Raw genomic sequence first — 18,785 nt, forward strand, 5'->3', positions numbered from 1 at the left:
TCTGTGAGGGAGTACTGTGATGGAGCAGGTGTTCTGTGAGGGAGTACTGTGATGGAGCAGGGTTCTGTGAGGGAGTACTATGATGGGGCAGGTTCTCTGTGAGGGAGTACTGTGATGGAGCAGTTTCTCTGTGAGGGAGTACTGTGATGGAGCAGGTTCTCTGTGAGGGAGGACTGTGATGGAGCAGGGGTTCTGTGAGGGAATATTCTGATCGAGCCCGGGTTCTGTGGTAGGGAGTCTTTGATAGGAAGTACTGTGATGTGGTGCTATGATGAGGTAAGTGTACTGTGATGTGGGTACTTTGATGGGTCGGGCATTCTCTGCTTACGTAATTGTACTATGATGGAGGTACTATGATGGGTGGGGACACTATGACAGAGGTATTGGGTAGGGCCAGTGTGTTTGGGGATACTGTAGTAGTGGTGATTGCGATGGGCGTACTGGAATGGGATAGCTGAACCTGATGTGGGTGCTCTTTTGCTGGTCCTCGGAGCAGCCCTCACTCTCCTGCCTCGGCATTTGCTTAAATGCCTGGCAAGGACATGGGAACCAAATGTCCTGCCAGCCATGTGCTCCTGTCCACCACCCTGGAACCTTTCCTCCCAGCTGTGCTCGGCCGCCATGCCCCTGCCATCAGCCGACCCTGCTCACAGGCAACATGGGTCCCTGGGAGGGCCTATGCTGCCTCTCCTGCTAGGAGATACAGGGGCCCACAGGGAGGGTCTGGGGACCAGGCCTATGCATTTGAGGGACACCAGAGCCCCACCGTCACCCACCTCAGCGTTACCTGGACTGTCGCTGCAGGAATCAGCCCTGACTGGAGCAGCTGCAGGTGGAAAGTGAAGGCACAGCTGTGACCTCAGGGCAGGCAGGGGCTGAGGGCAGCCATGCAGGGACACAGTGTTCCCGAAGGAGTCAAGACACTAGGGGTTTTTACAAGGGGTGAACCAGAGTGGCACCCTCTGGTGCCAAGTTTCCTTAAAGAAGGGCCCACCTGCATGGGGGCTGGAGACACTGAGTGTTCACTGCTGAGGCCGAGGAGCCAGGCAGTGGCTTCACAGGACCCCAGGAATCTTGTCCCTCCTTGATGATGGTGGTGGGGTACAGGTGCTGATGGTGGCAGTGACTGCCACTTACTGGCTCCAGGGAGGCACAGCCACATCACACAGTGTCATCTTCAGGCTAAAAGAGATGTGGCCTCAGCCCTGAGACAGACCTAGCCAGAGGAAGGACTCCCTGGAGAAGCCAGCAGAGGATGGTAGGACCTCACCAGAGGATAGTAGGCTCCACGGGGAAGGGCTTGGGGTCTCTTTACCGGCTGTCCCTTCCCATCCTTGACACTAATCATTTGCTGAAGAAATAGATTAGTCAAGTAGGAAGCGGGGCGGGGACAGGGGCAGAGGGACAGTAATAAAGCAATGACTGAGCTTAGGCCCTGCAGCTTCCTGTCTAAGTGCTGGAGACCACTGTTCCTGGCCAGCAGGAGGGCCAGGAGACCATCTTCACCCTGACACTGTGAATTGTTTTCACAGGGAGGGGCCGGAATTGCCCACCACCCCCGCCAGGCAGAGTTTTCTGGGGAGGTAGCATTTGGCCTGGCTGTGGGCTCAGTTCCAAGGGCTTCCTTGGGGATGTTACCCAGGTTGGCATCAGAGGATTCTGCCCGTCGGCCTCCCCTGCCCAGTATGTACTGTGAACGCAGCCAGAAAGAGGCTGCTGGGGGAAGTTGGGGCCACTCTTGGGCCCAGCACTGGGTTGAGCACCTGGAGATGCCTCAGAGGCTGACCCAATTCTCAGCCTGGATCTGGGGTGTCTTGAGCCACCCCAGACAAACCAAGACAGCTGCTTCCTCTGACAGAGCGGGAAGGAAGTGGGCCTGCAGGAGGATGCAGGCAGGGGAGGGGCTCCCCCCTCAGCCCCAGCCAGTCAATGGGGGCCATCCGCCTGCCTTCCTCCCTGTGCATCCAGGCCTGGTATGCTGTGCCTCAGCCCAGCACAGACTCAGTGGGACCGGTGCCCTGGGGCAGAACCAGAGGGCAAAAGTGGGGGGGGGGGAGTGTAAAGGGAGGAGAGAGGCTCAGAATCCTGGCTTCTCCCAGTGCTTGCTGACCCCATCCTGGCACACATGTGACCCCCTCTGCAGCCTCCCTGCATTGCCCGAGGGAGGTGTCGCTCCTGCTCTTCCACCCCCACCTTCCCTGAGAGCGTCCTTGGCCGTGGGAGCTCCGGGACACGGGTACTGCTGCCCGTGTGCAGTCTCCACGGCCCCAGCCCAGGGTCCTGTACCACTGGGCATTCCACAGATGCCTCTCTTGAAAGGTGGCCTTGTCACCTCCCTAGCTCCTGGGGGACACTGGGAAGATGTCACAGGGACCTCCAAGTCTCATGTCCAAAGCTGATGCCGTCAGCTTTGCCTAACCTGCCTCTGTAGAGTCTGGCCCAGCCAGCAGCACCAGGGTACCTAACTCCTCTCTGGCTCTTCCACCCCTCCCTACCCTTTCAGGTGACCCAGGACTGGGGAGGTCTGCTGCATTCAACTCCTGAAGGAGCTTCCAGATGGCCACAGTGAGCAGTTCAACCAAGGCCTTAGAGGCAGGTGTGGGCCGGACCCTGAAGGGTGGAGCCATCACCCCGAGGGACCCTGGGGGCCCTGTGTACATACCTGCCTGTGCATACACATCCCCTTCAGCCCACTCCCCCCCCAGGGTGCCCAGCCTCCCCAGCCGGCCTCCGGCCTCCCATCTCCATCTCCAAGCCTCTGATGGGCTTCATGTCAGTATACAGATGGGAGAACTAGAGGGTGAATGCAGGGAGGTCACGCCTAGGAACAAGGGCGAGGACCCAAGGGAGACTTGTCATACAGGCTGGGATTCTGACAGTGGGCCTCTCCCCAGCCAAGCCTGTGCTTTGGAACCCCGAGAGTGGACATGCATCTGACACTCGTGAGCAGGTGACACTCTGGGTGGGAGGAGAGCTGTGGCCAGCTGTGTCCTCTGGCTCCCAAGCCCCCACCCCAGCACCCTGTCTCCTGCTGGCTCCCCCCACCACAGAGTCTAGCTCTGAATGGAATGTTCAAAGATCAAAACAGAAAGGCAGGCGGGGAAAGAACAGGGGGTGTGGGCAGAGAGAGCCAGATATTTCTGGGCAAAAACAAGGGGAAATTTTGATCTTTGGAGCATCAGTGTAAGGGTCCTGCCAGACATTCCCACAAGCTTCCTGAGAGCAGTTCCTGCCCACTGTGGCTCTCAGGCTGGGAGGGAGGGGTTCTGGGTGCTGCCCCGAAGGCCCCCCAAGGCCCCCACTCTTCCTCAGCACAGCTGTGCTTAACTCGATACTCTGGTTGCCCACAGCAGTGCCCTGGGCCATGGAAAATCAGGACTCCATGGTTCCAGAACACACACGTGTGCACACACATGTACACGTGTACACGGAAATTTTATGTGGTCTGCAAATTACCAACATCCTTAAAATGTGAAAATGCATTCTTTCACATCTGAAACAGAAACCAAGTGTCCTGGCACCCTGCCCACAGGAAGCTGAGCCTTTGAGCCTTGCAGCCCAGGGCCAAGCCAGCCACTTGCTGGCTTAACCCAGTTCCCGAGAGATTCCTTCCCCAAGGCCTAAGCTGGAGCTGGTCCACAGAGAGCAGGCCTTGAAGCAGAGTCATTCAGCATGAAGGAGGTGGGACTGTGGGTGCCACAGTGCAGGCGGAGCTGTGCAGACGGGCAGTCTAGGGTGCCTACCCCAGACTTCTGACAAAACTCTTTCTGTGTCTTATGTCCCAGGACAGGCCCCAAGCTCTCCAAGCTGTTCCCTCCCCTTGAAACTCAATGTAGGCCTGGCCCGGTGGCTCAAGGCTATAATCCCAGCACTCTGGGAGGCTGAGGCAGGTGGACTGCTTGAGCTCAGGAGCTGGAAACCAGCCTGAGCAAGAGTGAGACCTTGTCTCTACTAAAAATAGAAAAGTAATAGGGCAGGGTGGTGGGCCCCTGTAGTCTCAGCTACTCGGGAGGCTGAGGCAAGAGGCTCGCTTGAGCCCAAGAGTTTGATGATGACGCCATGGCACTCTACCCAGGGTAACAGAGGGAGACTCTGTCTCAAAAAAAAAAAAAAAAAGCTGTTGTGTGCTCATAGCTCTGTGCCCACCGGTGTTGGGAGTGAGTTCTTGGGGTTTTGTATGCCGGGCTTATCTGTGCAAGGTTCCTCATCAGGGGGTCACATTCTTCAGGAATCTCCTTTTCCTCATGTTCAGCTGCATGGTTTGGTACAGGTGACCCCACCCACATCCTGGCCATAGAAATGGGCACAGGGCAGTGTGAGCAACCAGCGTATCCCATCCCCAGACCACGCTCTGCCAGGGTTGGCAGCTTCCCCCCTTAGCTGCACAGAGGGAGGAGTGGCCCCTGAGGTCACACGGACAAGTAAGTCCTGGTCTGCTCTCAGGAGGTTCCAGGGAAAGGGAATGAGGAGAGGGTGTTGGGGTCCAGATTCACCCCCAGCATGAGTTGACAGGGAGGCTGGGTGGGGAGAGCGCTGTGGGAATTTCAATTCAATTAGGGAGGAACCGACCCAATCACCCACAGCTCGAAGAAATGAAAACACCATTCAGAGCACAATGGACACCGTGATTGTTCCTTTATTCAAGTCAAAAACAATGAGACATCTCACTCAGCAGCAGTCTGCCTCCCTCACCAGCTGATTTTCACAGGAGTCAAAACCCTGGGAAGAATGTAATTCAGATGCAAACCTGATTTGGGAAACAAAGCCGCCCACTCCTCCTCAACTTAGGGAGATCATTGGTGCCGCAGAAGGAGCTTCCCTAAGGACTGACTTTGTTAGAGCCCCCTCCCCCACCCCCTGCTAGTAAATCCAAGGTGTTTCTGTGTATTGATCTCTGCAAAGGTCAGGGAATAAACGATTAGGGAAATCTATAAGTCTTCAAAGAAGTACTAGGAGGAAATTAGCATGGGGTCAGACACTAGTTCAGAAGAGACGCAGCCAGCCAACTGTCTGGATCGTCCCCCCTTGGGGACTTTTGTTTTCTGAGGTATCATCTACATCCTTTAAACTGCCCAAATCATAACCCTGCCGCTCAGTGAGATTTTGCACAGACATGAGCACGCACGCCACACACACACTTGCATACACACACTTTGCACAGACATGAGCACGCCACACACACACTCGCATGCACACATGGGTGTAAGTAGCAAACAGATCTCCAGCACCCACAGACGGCTCCTTCCAGCCCTTCCCAGCCTCTGAGGGGTAACGGGTGTTCTGACTTCTATCACCCTAAGTTTTTCCTGATTTTCTTCTTTTCTTTTTGACACAGAGTTTTAGTATGTCGCCCTCGGTAGAGTGCAGTGGCGTCACAGTTCACAGCAACCTCAAACTCCTAGGCAATCCTCCTGCCTCAGCCTCCCAAGCAGCTGGGACTACAGGCACCTGCCACAAGGCCCAGCTATGTTTTTGTTGTAGTTGTCACTGTTTTTTTTGTTTGTTTGTTTTTGTTTTTGATTTGTTGTTGTTGCAGTTTGGCCACAGGTTCAAACCTGCCACCCTCAGTATATGGGGCAGCACCCTACCCACTGTGCCACAGGTGCCGTCCAGTTGTCACTATTGTTGGGCAGGCCCGGGCTAGATTTTTTCTTGATCATATAACATCATTTTGTTCCAAATTCTTTTGTTCAGCATTATGCCTATGAGATTCCTCCATGCTGTGGGTATCCATAATTTGTTCTTTTTCAGTGTGGTAAATATTCTATTTTATGAACTTTCCACAATGTCTTATCCATTCAATTATTGATAGACATTTGGGGTTGTTACCGGTTTGGGGTTATGATGAATAAAACTGCTGTAAACATTCCTGTGGATGTCTTCAGGCCAACGTAACTGCTCATTTCTGTGAGGCGTGTAACTCAGGGCAGAGATGCTGGACCGTGAGTGCACATAGATTTGGCTTCAGGAGATGCTACAGGTTTCTGCAGTAGTTCAATCTCAGGAGTATGTGAGAGTCCACTTGCTCCACTTTCCCACCAACACCTGTTATTATCAGTCCTTCTCACAGCAATCACTTCAGTGGGTTACTTGGAATGCAAGTCTCAGACACGTCCTGTACCTGGAGCTGGCTTGCCAGGTTCACGGAGAAGACAGCTAATTCTCCAGCAGAGTGGAGCCCATGCTGAGATCGTGCAGGTGTCACACCTGGTTCAGAAGAGGCATCAGCATGTTGATAGCATGGTCAGCATTGGTGCAAAAGTTAAAGGGGGACAAAGCGGCCTGCCAGATTGTAAGTCTTTTATGTATTCATTCAACAAACATTTATTGAGTGCCTACCACCACTGCGGATACAGCTGTGAATAGACTAGACAGAATCCCTCTCCTGGAGGTTACTCCAGTGATGCGAGAGAGATGACGTAAGTATGTTTTTGAAGTACACTAAAATCTCTGACACCTTTTCCAGACCTAGGAAAATTCCCAACAGGGTAGCACCTGTGGCTCAAAGAGTAAGGCACTGGCCCCATATGCCGGAGGTGGCAGGGTCAAACCCAGCCCCAGCCAAAAAAAAAAAAAAAAATTCCCAACAAAGAAGGGCCACACTATTTGGAAATACTCATGCCTGGCCATCATAGGCCAGCCCTGCTGATGTGCTGTTTTGTTTTCTGAAAAGATCATCTCCACACTTCTTCCTGATACAAATCCTCTCATGTGGGAAAGTACAGAATGCAGCTAAGTGTGTTAGCAGGTAGTGGGTCCGGAGGGAACAACAGGGCAGGGGGCGAGACAGAGGGCTGGGGGGCCTGCAGTTTCCAAGAAGGGGCTGGGCAAGTTTAAGACCTGGAGGACAGGAACAGAAGCCATGCGGATTCTTGGGAGAGGAGCATTCAAGGCAGCAGGGCAGCAGGTGCTATGCCCTGGGGTGGGAGTGTGCCCAGTATGGTCCAGGGTGGAGGAAGCTGGTGTGGCTGGGGCAGAGTGCCCCAGGGGGAGAGAGCAGAGCTGAAGTCAGAGAGGTGAGGGGGAGAGGAGCTGAGGCAGGACCCCAGGACGCGGGAAGGACTTGGGCTTTTCCTGCGAATGCAAAGAAAGCCTCAGCAGGAGAGCGGCACAGTCTGACACTCCCTTTAGCAGGATGGTGGTTATTGTGAGGTTCACACAATGGTTTGAGGGCGACTGATAGCATGAAGGAGGTGAGACACAATGGCTGCCGTGGGGGCGCTGAGCAGAGATGGAATCACAGCCATGTTGGAAGGAAGACCCACCAGAACCACGAGTGGACTGGATCAGGGGCATGGCAGGGAGAAAGAAGTGCAGTCAACTCCCTGTCATGTCTATAAGAATCTCCAACTCTGCATGAAAAATGGAGCTCCTGATACCCATCACCCCCAAACCCCTCACCATGGCAGACCAACGCCACCAACAAAAATAGCTGGGGTTGGGTGCCCGTAGCACAGTGGTTATGGTGCCAGCCATATACACGGAGGGAGGGGGGTTCAAACCCAGCCCAGGCCAGCTAAACGACAGCTAAACAGCTGTAACAAAAAATAGCCGGGCATTGTGGTAAGCACCCGTAGTCCCAGCTACTTGGGAGGCTGAGACAAGAGAATCACTTGAGCCCAAGAATTTGAGGTTGCTGTGAGCTGTGACCACACGGCACCCTACCAAGGGTGATATAGTGAGACTCTTGTCTCAAAAAAAAAAAAAAAAAGTAGCAGATGGAAGGAAGAAGTTACTGGTCTCTTTGTTTTGTTTTTTCTGTTATAGAATCTCATTCTGTCTCCCTGGGTAGAGTGCTGTGGCATCACTGCAGCTCACAGCAACCTCAATCCCTTGGGCTCATGCGAGCCCCTTGCCTTAGCCTCCCCAGTAGCTGGGACTACAGGTGCCCACTATGTTGCCCAGCTAGTTTTTGTATTTTTCCAGTTGAGATGGTGCCGTGCTCTTCCTCAGGCTGGGCTGGAACTCCTGAGCTCAAGCAATCCACCGCTTTGGCCTCCCAGAGTGCTGGGATTACAGGCGTGAGTCAAGTTACTGGTTTCTGGGACAGAGAAGGCTGATGGAGAAGCTGTTTTTGTTGGTGGTGTTGGTCTGCCATGGTGGGGTTTTGGGGGGGGGGGTGATAGGTATCAGGAGCTCCATTTTTCATGCAAAGTTGGAGAGAGCGAATGGATTGGGGGAAACTCTGGGCTGCCAAACACACCTGGGAGTCATCAGTGACTAAGCAAGCCAGGGCGTGGACTGAGCCCCAAGGGAGTGAGTGTAGACAGAGGAGACGGGTACAAGAAATGGGTGATGGGACAGTCCAGCGTTTACAGATCAGGCCAGGAAGCAGAAGCAGCAGAGGAGATGGAGAGGGGCAGGTGTCTAGGCAGGAGGCAGAAGGAGACCCCAGGCTCAGGCAGGCCCAGCCAGGAGGGGATGGTTGGCTGCACCACCAAGTGTCCCGACAGGTCCAGGAAGGGGAACAGTGGGCTGACGGCTGGGTATAACATGGAGGTCAGTGGTGCCCTTGACAAAAGATCCTGGAGTGGTGGGAGCAGATGCCTTCTGGAAAAGGTCAAGAGAACAGCAGACACAGCACAGAGCACTCACCCAACAGCTCCACTGCCAGGGGAGAGAAAGAAAGAACTAAGGGGGTGAGGGAGGGCCCACATGAGCTGTGTTTTTGCATTTTTAAACAGCATTTTTGAGGCTTAATTCACATCCCATAAACCCCACCCCCTCTTCATATAATTCAGCGGTCTTCAGTACAGTTGCAAGATTGTGCAAGCATCACACTAATTTCAGAAGGTTTTCACCACCCCGGGGGAGAGAAACCCGGGCCCTGTGAACACCCACTGCCCTCCTCCCTCCCCAGCCCTTCGCAGCCTCTCATCTGCTCTGTGTGCCCCTGAACTTGCCAGCTCCACACGGTTCATACAAAGGGGATCACACGGTGTGTGGTCTTTTGTGACTAGCTTCTTTCATTGGGTATAATATTTCGAGTTTCATCAAAGTGGTAGCACGTGGCAGTGCATAATTCCTTTTTATGGCTAAATAATGGCCCATTGTATATTATAGACGACATCTCTGGTTCCATCCATCAGCTGATGGCCATTTAGGTTTTCCCACTGTTTAGCTATTATGAATAATGCTGCCAATGGACATTTGTGTACAAGTTTTTGTGTGGACGTATGGTTTCCATTCTCTTGGAGATATACTTTAGGGCGGGATTGCTGGGTCATATGGTAGCCCCGAGTTTACTGTTTTGAGGAGCTGTGGCACTGTTCCCACGTGGTGGACTGTTCTACATCCCCACCAGCAATGCATAAAGGTTCCAGCTTCTTCCCAGCCTCATCGACACCTGTTACCATCTTTCTCTCAGCCATCGCAGGAGGGGAGAAGTGGCCTCTCACTGAGGTTCTGGGTGTCTCATGAGCTTTTTGTCCATTTTTAAATCAGGCCATTTTGTATTGTTGTGTTGTGAGAGTGCGTTATCTATTCTGGATACGAGTCCCTTACCAGACATGCGAGGTGCTATTACTTTCTGCCATTTCATGGTTTGTTTTTCCACTTTCTTGGTGGTGCCTGATTCACAAAACTGTAATTTTGATGAAGTCCCATTTACTTAGTTTTTCCCTTACATCACCTGTGTTTTTGTATCATACCTAAGATACCATTGCCTACTCCAAGGTCAGAAAGTTATCCTTGTGCTTTCATCCAAGAAAGCTTTTTATGGCTTTTGTTCTTACTTCAGGCCTATTTTGACTTGATTTTTGTATCTGGTATAAGGCAGGGGCCCACTTCATTTTTTTTTGCATGCTGTCATAGAGCCGTCCCAGCACTGTTTCCTGAAGAGATGATAATTTTCTCCACTGAGTTGTCCTTATACCCGTGTTGAAACCTTTGCTGTTTGTTAATGTGGAGAACTGATGCACACGTTCGTGGTGATGGAACAGGGCATTAGAGAAGGGGAAATGGGACAGAGAACAGGGAGAGTGTCTGGCACAGTGTCTCTAAGCGGGAGGAGCGAGGGGACCCAGTGCCCAGGAAAGGCAGTGGCATTAGTCAAGTGAGGTCAGCTCCCGGCAACAGGAGGAAAGACCGGTTACTTGGTACAGATGTCAGCCGTGGCATTCACTTTTTACCCCTCCCTCTTTTTTAGGAACAGGAAACAAGGTCACCATTGGAAAGAAAGGACAGAGGAATAAAGGTTGGGCACCCTGGGAGAGAGGAGGTTAGAGCAGTGGTTCTCAACCTTCCTAATGCCGGGAGCCTTTAATACAGTCCCTTTGGGTCGTGACCCACAGGTTGAGAACCGCTGGTTGAGGGCGAGGAAAAGGACTGGGAAATGGGGTGACTGCCAAGCAACATTGCAGCCCCATCTGAGCGTAGTGATGGTGAATTGAAAGTGAGATCATCTAGGAAGTCAGGTGATTTCCTTTACCTATATCCAGCCAGGCAGGGGCAGGTGGCAAGGGGATGGAGATTTGGGGATGCTGTCCTTTAAGGCCCCCGTGGCATGGCTTCCTGTTTGTTCGTGGGCAGGACAAGGCTGGTTCTTAGTGGCTGCAGCAAGGAACCCTCTCCCGGGAATGTTCAGGTCCATCCAGGTAGGGGGTCTTCGCCCTCTCCCAGGAATGTTCAGGTCCATCCAGGTAGGGGGTCTTTGCCCTCTCCCAGGAATGTTCAGGTCCATCCAGGTAGGGGGTCTTCACCCACACACCAGGTCTACTCCGCGTCTCATCTATGGCTTGCTTAAATGGTAGAAACATACTTATTCACAGTTCAGGAGGCCGGAAGACCAGTATTTAGGAGCCCACATGGTCAGGTTCTGGTGAGGGCTGTCTTCCACTGAGTCCTCACACGGAGAGACAGCAAGCAAGCTCACTAATCCCATTAGCAAGGCACTAATCCCACAATGAGGGCCCCACCCTCAGGTCCTCATCTAAACCCACCTATTTCCCAAAGGTCCCACCTCCAAATGTCATCACATTGGGGATTAAGGGTTCAACATATGAATCTGAGGGGACACAGTTCAGTCCATAACACCCCAATCTGTTCTCACTCAGATACTGAATTTCAGAACAGAGGACGGACATGAAGAGGTCCCTGGCTCTTACAGGATGTGTCTGTGTCACCGACAACCCAAGTAGGTTAATTGTTTTATTTTTATAGTTTCTGTTGTGTATCTTACAGAGTTGTGATGCCAGCACAGTAGCCACTGCTTCTGTGGCTTGACATGTGGCCAGTCAGAATTGAAATGTTCTGTTAAGTATAAAATATGCTCCAGGTTTCCAAGACTTAAGACAGCTCAATTTTTACATTGATTACATGTTGAAATGATAGTATTTTGGATACATGGGGTTAAAGTATACTATTAAATTAATTTCACCCACTCTTTTCTTTTCAGAAATGTGGTTACTAGAAACTTCCAAATTATACACGTGGCTCAGGCTTTTGGCTTGCATTATATTTCCATTGGAAAGTGCTGACACAGAGAGAAGGCTTTATAAACAAAGAGCACAGCACAGCCAGCCCTCTGACCTTGGTCAGTGAGCTCTTGTGGATCTCATGATCTGGGATCATGCTTTGGAACTTAACCTTGAGGATAGGGTCCAAAGCGGGCTCCAGAGAATGCGGCCTTGAGTTATGATGGCTTTGAACAGTCTGTGGGAGGCAGCCCCAGGGAGTTAGGGACCGATGGCCAGCTCTCCTAAATCTGACAAGGCTGGTTATTGTTTCGTTTAGGGACACATACGTGACTCACATTTTATTTCATTTTATTTTATTTTACCCTGGGTAGAGTTCCACAGAGTCATAGCTCACAGCAACCTCAAAGTCTTGGGCTCAAGCAATCCTCCTGCCCAAGCTTCCTGAGCAGCTGGGACTACAGGAGCCTGCCAAAACGGCCTAGTTTTTCTATTTTTAGGAGAGATGGGTTTCACCCTTGCTCCGGCTGCTCTCAAACTCCTGAGGACCGGCAATCCACCTGCCTCAGCCTCCCAGAGTGCTGGGATTACAGGTATGAGCCATGGAGCCCAGCCAGATGACTCACATTTTAAAACTCTAGAACCCCCCTCCCATGAGATGCCCACCTTTGAGGCTCACACATGCTCCTCTGTCCCCTCTGAACCTTAGCTTCAGCAGGTGGGACGCCCACTCTGATCACCCAGCACCATCGGCAATTCCTCTTACTCTCCCCCCAACCCAGCACAAACTATGAATTCACTATACAGTAAAGTGTGTAGCCGGGCCTGAATCTCATTACTCGCCCCACTTACTATTTATTAAACTTGGCCTTAGGCCCCACTATCTCACGTGCACGATGCTTTATTTCCCTGTAGTTCAAAGCTGGGTTTCCTGTGTTCCTGCTATTACAAACATCAGTGCTACGAATGTCTTTTACTTTTTTCCATTTGAATTATTTTATTGGAATGTCTTCCCTAAAGTGAAATTGGCTGGCTGGAAAGCATATACAATTTTATCGTCCCTAAGCCTTTTTTCTCCTCAAACCACTCTCCCCAAGGGCAGTATTGCTCTGTGCCACCGCCTCTGGGAAGCGCTGCGTGCCCGTTTACCCACAGCCCTGCCAGACCTCGGCGTGATCATTTGTACTCATTTTTACTAATTAATTGCTATATAAACTGGCATGTCCTAGATATTATACTTAAATTTGCTTAATTGCCAATGAAAATGACTAAAACCCAGAAAAATAAATAGCCACCATGTCCATAGTTGAGAAAAACACCTTCCAACTTTCTCCATTTGCCAGAATTTGGGGGCATCCAGAGCCGACCCGCAGCCTGCCATCAGCCCCCTCCCCACCTGAGGTTATCGTGGTGGTCCCAGGAGCCTCCGGCACATAATAAAGCCCAGTGTCCCCCGCCCCCAACAGCCCGCAAACGCCCCAGACGTCCCCGCTCCCTCTGCGACGTGCAAAGGAATCCTGGCGCTTCCTAACGGCCAAAAGTTGACTGTTTAGGATTGAAGACACTCTTGTTTCCGACGCAAAATGTTTCAGGAGACGCGACTACTGGGTTCTGCTCACAGCTTACTCAAGCCGCAGCAAGGCCTCGCCCTCCGCAAGGAGACTCCTGCGCGGCGTCCTCTCGGTGGCGCCGGCGGGGCGGGTGCCACTAGGTGGCGCCGGAGGGTAACTGATGCGGAGCGGGCTCCGCGCCGGCCTGTCCCCAGCCTGTCCCCCGCCCCGCACACCTCAGCCGGGTTTACCTCCCACCCAGCCAGACGTCTCAAAACACAGAAAACCAGAAAAGTTAATTCTAGCTAAAAATACACCAGCTGCCTGTGAACAATCTCGCTGTCAAGTCGACACCCGAAGCAGGTTAATAACCGCCCCGGAGCAGATGGTTTCCTTTTATAATTCCTGAGTCCCCCCACCAAGGCTTCTCTCCCAGCTGCTTCCTCGCCCTGTAGGCAGCCCGGGGCCCTTACCCGGGTTGTGTGGTGCCCACGGCTGGAGTGCCAGCTCCGCTGCTCCGCCACCAGGCCACTGGGCCACCAGGCCAGTCAGCCACTGGGCCACCTGGCCAGCAGCACGTGGCGCAGCCGCAGCCCAACCATGGAGCCCTGTTCACCCTTTGGCGAGTCGGCCACGTGGCCTAGGGGGCTGCCAGCACCCAGGAGCAGAGGCACACGAGAGGCCACCCCAGCATCTTCCTTCAACAGGTGACAACACAGCAGGGGGACAGCCAAGCCACAGGCCAATCAGCCCCACCCTTACTCTAAAGAGAAAAGAATCAGACACGACTGACCGACTGACCGACAGTAGTCAGGGAGGAATGAATGGATGCTCTCCGAGAGGCTGCAGCGAGGCGCGCACTCCCAAGCCCCGTGGTCGGGAGAGTAAGTTGGTGATATTGACTCTCTGGAAAGAATTTCGAACAAATATAGCAACCACCGTTAAAAAAACTGTTGCATACTTTTTAATGCAGCAGTGTTTTACTTTAAGGAATTGATACTAAAAGCTATCAATCATAATCCAAAATATTAAAAGAATGTTCAAACAAAAATACTCACTGCAGCCTCTAACAGTAAAAATGTGCCCCAAACCCCAACCCCAAGCACATGGTTAGGCCCGACGGAATACTATGCAGCCATTACAAGGAATTTTAAATTAAATAAAAAATGTTATTTAATATTAATTAAATGTTAATGTTAATTGATAAAAGTGTTTAAAAAGGTATAGACAGTGAAAATGCAGCTACATTAGCAAAGTACATACACAGCACTAAAATGATGGCAGGAAAGACACCAGATTTGCTATGGGCAGTACTCTGGGTGGTGGATTTTATAGTGGCTTTTATTTCATTACACTTTCTGTGATTTCTCTAAGTTTTCATCAGTAAACTGACAGATAAAAGGAAATGAACAGCCTTTGGAGACTGTTTAAAAATTGAATGAAAGACACTGGTGACAGTGGCCGCCTCTTCCCCTGTGTTTTAGAGACTTTGGCTGGTACCTTTTAAGTTTTACACCAGGCTGGTGTTATCTATTCAAAAACAGATAAATATATTTGTACAAAGAAGATACAGAGATGTGGGTGGTGCCTGTGGCTCAGTGAGTGGGGTGCTGGCCCCAAGTGCTGAGGGTGGCGGGTTCAAACCTGGCCTGGCCAAACTGCAACAAAAAAAGCTAGGCGTTGTGGTGGGCGCCTATAGTCCCAGCTACTTAGGAGGCTGAGACAAGAGAATCGCCTAAGCCCAGGAGTTGGAGGTTGCTGTGAGCTGTGTGACACCACAGCACTACCAAGGGCAATAAAGTGAGACTCTGTCTCTACAAAAAAAAAAAAAGAAGAAGATACAGAGATGTAAATACTAAAACTCTAAAGGCTAACAAGAAAACCTACAGAGAAGAAACCTTGGGGGAACTTCAAGGAAAGTGGCTGTGGATCCTGGGAGAGATGGGACTGGAGGTTTGGGCTGTACGCTGGGCCCAAGGCCACTGAGTCACCCCAGGACCCAGCCAGACACCAAACTGGTCAGGAGTTAGACCACCACCTCCCTGGGGTAGAGGCAAGTGGGCTGGAAGGGCTGGAAACAGGTCTTCTGTGGCTATCAGACCTCTGAGCTCTTGGTCCCTGGGCCTGATCCACGAGTATGATGGGTGGGACCCAAGTGCCTAACACAGGCAAGTCTCCTACAGTCGTGGTTCTCCCAGGAGGATCTCTTGTAAGCAGCTGCAGTATGTGGCATATTGTTCACAATTAGAAAAGCATCCCCCAACTTTACTGAACCAAAAATCTTCATTCTGTCTTCATTCTCATGCTATCTGCAAACTGATGTTTTTACCTTTACTAAAGCTATAAAAAATAGAGGGCGGGTCATGCTCTGATTTTTAGACCACAGGCTGGACTTTTTAAACAGGAAGAACAGAAGTGATCACTCCAAAAGAAAGGCCACACTCAGCCTTCACAGACAACCCTCTCCCCACCCCTGCCCTGCCCCACCACTCAAGCCTCTCCCTAAATGATTAAAGGGGCTTCATTAACTCCAGGACTGTGGCCTGAGCGAGGGCACCTGACCTGTGCTAGCTGAGGCCAGGTGAAAAGCGATTTCTCGGAGAGAGAAAGGCTCTTCTCTCTCGACCTTCCTGAGTTGCTGTGGGTTACACCTCACCCTGATGTTCTCTTTACACCTGCAGAGGGGCCGGGGTTCCGTGCTTTCCGTGGCTGGCCCTCAGGAGGGTCTCCCTCCACACCTCCAGGGACCAGTCTGTGGACAAAGCCATAAATCTGCTATCTTCCCTTCTGTTCCACTTGTAAGACTTTTGAATGTCAGAGATGGTTTGCACAAAATATGGGGGAAGATGACTTTTCAGGAAAAAGTGTTTATTGTAGTTTGATGATAGTCAAGTTGTAGCTGTAAAAACAAAGTGAATACAGGACAGCTGTCCCTTAGTATCCAGGCGGGGGTGGGGCAGTGTGGTTCCAGGACCTTCCTTGGATCCCAAATCTGAGTCCTGGATAAAGAACCTCGTGCTATCTGCCATAATCTGTTCCATCCTCCCGTGATACCATGGTGCCTGACATGCTGTCGAGGCCCTGTGAGTAGCTGAGGTCCTGCGTTTGTACTTCAGGGAACAATGACAAGAAGAAAGCCCATTCATGTTCAGTACAGATGCAAAATTTTTCCAAATATTTTTAATCCAGTGGTTGAATGCATAGAATCAGAACCCCTATAGATAAAGTGTCAACTGAACTAGGGAATCTTTCTGGCGGAAACATTTCTTAGATGTTTATGATCTCATCCCTTCAGAAAGAGCAATACAGGCATCCCTGAATTTATGGCACTTTGAGGTACTGGGTGTTTCACAAACTGAAGGTCATCGTCAACCCTGAGTCCAGCAAGCATGTCCGGTATCTTCTCTTCAGCTGCGTGTGCTCATCTCATGTCTCTGTGTCAGAAGTAATAGAGTTTCGGTGATGGGGGGTTGTCTGAGGTTTTTCTGAGATACAGCCTCACTCTGTTGCCCTGGGTAGAGTCCTGTGGCATCATCACAACTCACAGCAACCTCAAACTCTCAGGCTCAAGTGATCCTCCTGCCTCAGCCTCCTGAGTAGCTGGGACTAAAGGTGCCCACACCTAGCTAACTTTGCTATTTTTAGTAGAGATGGTGTCTCACTCTTGCTCACGCAGGTCTCAAACTCCTGAGCTCAAGCAATCCACCTGCCTCAGCCTCCCAGAGTGCTGGGATTACGGCATGAGCCACTGCACCTGGCCAATTAAGTATTTTTTAATTAAGGTATGTGTGTTCTTTAGACATATTATACATTTGAAAGACAACAGTATCCCGTAAACATAACTTTTACATGCACCAGGAAACCAAGTGACACGTGACTGGCTTTGCTGTGACAGCCCCTTTCTTGTGGTGATCTGGGACTAAACTCACAAGAGCTCTGAGGTGAGTGAGGCTGCACTTCTTACTGAAAATACTTCATTTTAAAAGGCATAACTCAAGAACTACCAAGACTCTTCAGATGGGGACTGCAAGGCCCTGGGAAGTGGACAGCCTAGGCACGTAGCTAGTGGAAGCAGGTGCCAGGCACTAGGTGTTTGGCTTGCCTCAACAGCGACTGCCCCTGCATGAGTCACCCAGCAGTCGCTGTTGTGCTCTAGAGGCAGATCTGATTCCAGCATGGGTCCCTACAAGACCCTGAGACCCCAAGGCCTTAGGGTTGGGTGGGGTGGGGTCCTGTCCTCTGACAGGTGCTTGGAAAAGGAGTTGTCTTCACAGGATGCGAAGGCCCCATAGCGGGAGAATCAAGTGTAGCCAGACAGTCAGCTGAAACTGGTCATGTCCTTCAGACCCTCCATGGTGAGACGGAGCAGGAAGCTGCAAGCACAGCCCACAGCAGGGAGACCTTTGCTTCTCCCCGGGAGCTCGTCCCAGGGCCACCACTGCACACTAGTGCACACAGCCACCAAAACACAGCTTCTTCATACATGATTTCTGCAACACTGCACAACATACAAGCAGCCTCTGCCGCAGGCAATTCCGTTCCAGTTTAAGGTAACACAACGGGGTGCGTAGATTTCTCAGGGGGCGCCGCTGGGCTTCCCCCACCTCCCCAGGCACCTTCCTAGAGTCACAGAATCATCTAAACAAAGCCCCCACTGCCTAGCAGGGGTGGCCTAGTCGTCGTACCTGACCTCGGCCCGCAGCTCCTTGGTGACATAGTCCGTGAGCATTGCCAGCAGCTGCTGCTGCAGGGCCTCACTGCCCATGACCAGCGCAGTCAGCTGCACGGCATCCGTCCAGTCCAGGTTACTGACGATGGCAGCGGCTTCATTAAAGAGCTTCTGCTGCTCGGAGGGAGGCAGCTCCATTAGGATCTGCGGCACTGGCTTAAACTGTCCACTTGTCATCCAGGCACCTAGCAGACCCCCGACGGCCCCCCCTGGAAAACAAGGAGGGGTCCAATTAGTGGGGCCTTATCCATAACCCAGGGTGTCACCTGGGTTCACACTGAGAGCACGTCCACTGTTGTGATGAGTGGGCACATTCATGAGTGGGTCAGAACGGTCTGTGTGGAGGCCAAAGGCTTATGTGGCCTTCGGCGTAAGGCTACACTCTGACCTCAGAGCTGTGCTAACCAAAATCTTTTCTTCATGGGTCAACGAAGGCCCTGGTGCTTCCCATAAAAGTGTCTCTCTCATCACAACGGAGAGGCCTGAGAAGCAAACGCATTTTCAAGAAAACCTATCTCAGTGGAGAGGCTGAATTTTCCTCATTTGGTGGCTGACATGCTCCTTGACCCTTAAATTAGGAAATTTCTAGTGTACTCCTGTGGTTAAGGGACCCAGGGGACAGATGAGGAGGCTCTTTTCTCCTAAAGCAATGCTTTTTTGTATAACCCTGCCTAGTTGTACAAGGGTAAATAACAGATCTGATGTAGTTTACTATTTCTGTTTCTGCTACCCAAAAAAGGTACAAACATTTTAAAATGGAGGTTTATTGCCAAAGTTAAGGCGCTCCATTTTGGGACATGAAGAGCACGTATCAACGGGGAGTTCTACCTGCAGCGTGGTGTGGGTAAGGGATGGTGCCCTCAGACAGAGGTCTCAGGCTCAAGTGCCTTTACGGGCCAGGCAAGTACTGAAAGGAGTGAAGTGGACAGAGTGGGTCTGCGATGACCTGGAGAGCTGGGTCCCTATCTACAGTGGAGCTGCTACCCTGTGCCAATTAGTTGCTGCTACATGGAATACCAGACTTGTATATTTAAAATCTCTCACAATCTGGCTTGGCACTGTGGCTCAAATGGCTAAGGTGCCAGCCACATA

General features: G+C 51.5%; 1 protein-coding gene and 1 long non-coding RNA gene across 9 annotated transcripts in view; one reads left to right on the plus strand and one right to left on the minus strand.

The window, feature by feature from the left end:
• Positions 1–153, plus strand: part of LOC105887851 — a 12,775-nt gene extending 12,622 nt beyond the window's left edge. For 3 of the 4 annotated variants that reach the window (XR_002775399.1, XR_002775401.1, XR_002775400.1), the window contains one exon: positions 29–153. This is a non-coding gene — a long non-coding RNA (uncharacterized LOC105887851). The remainder of the gene's footprint in view (positions 1–28) is intronic. The other variant, XR_002775403.1, reaches the window with a different exon arrangement.
• Positions 154–15,801: 15,648 nt separating this feature from the next.
• Positions 15,802–18,785, minus strand: part of CUNH19orf12 (chromosome unknown C19orf12 homolog) — a 13,229-nt gene continuing 10,245 nt past the window's right edge. For 3 of the 5 annotated variants that reach the window (XM_023518369.1, XM_023518373.1, XM_023518372.1), the window contains 2 exons: positions 17,650–17,902; positions 17,061–17,462 (listed from right to left, as the gene is read on the minus strand). In XM_023518369.1, coding sequence (XP_023374137.1) covers positions 17,306–17,462; positions 17,650–17,902 — 410 coding nt within the window. In that variant the 3' untranslated portion in view covers positions 17,061–17,305. Of the gene's footprint in view, positions 16,399–17,060; positions 17,903–18,785 lie in introns of those variants that run through there. The other 2 variants (XM_023518371.1, XM_023518370.1) reach the window with 2 other exon arrangements.

The sequence above is a fragment of the Otolemur garnettii genome, unplaced genomic scaffold (genome assembly GCF_000181295.1).
Source record: "Otolemur garnettii isolate 467f Iridium unplaced genomic scaffold, OtoGar3 scaffold00135, whole genome shotgun sequence".
NCBI lineage: Eukaryota > Metazoa > Chordata > Mammalia > Primates > Galagidae > Otolemur > Otolemur garnettii.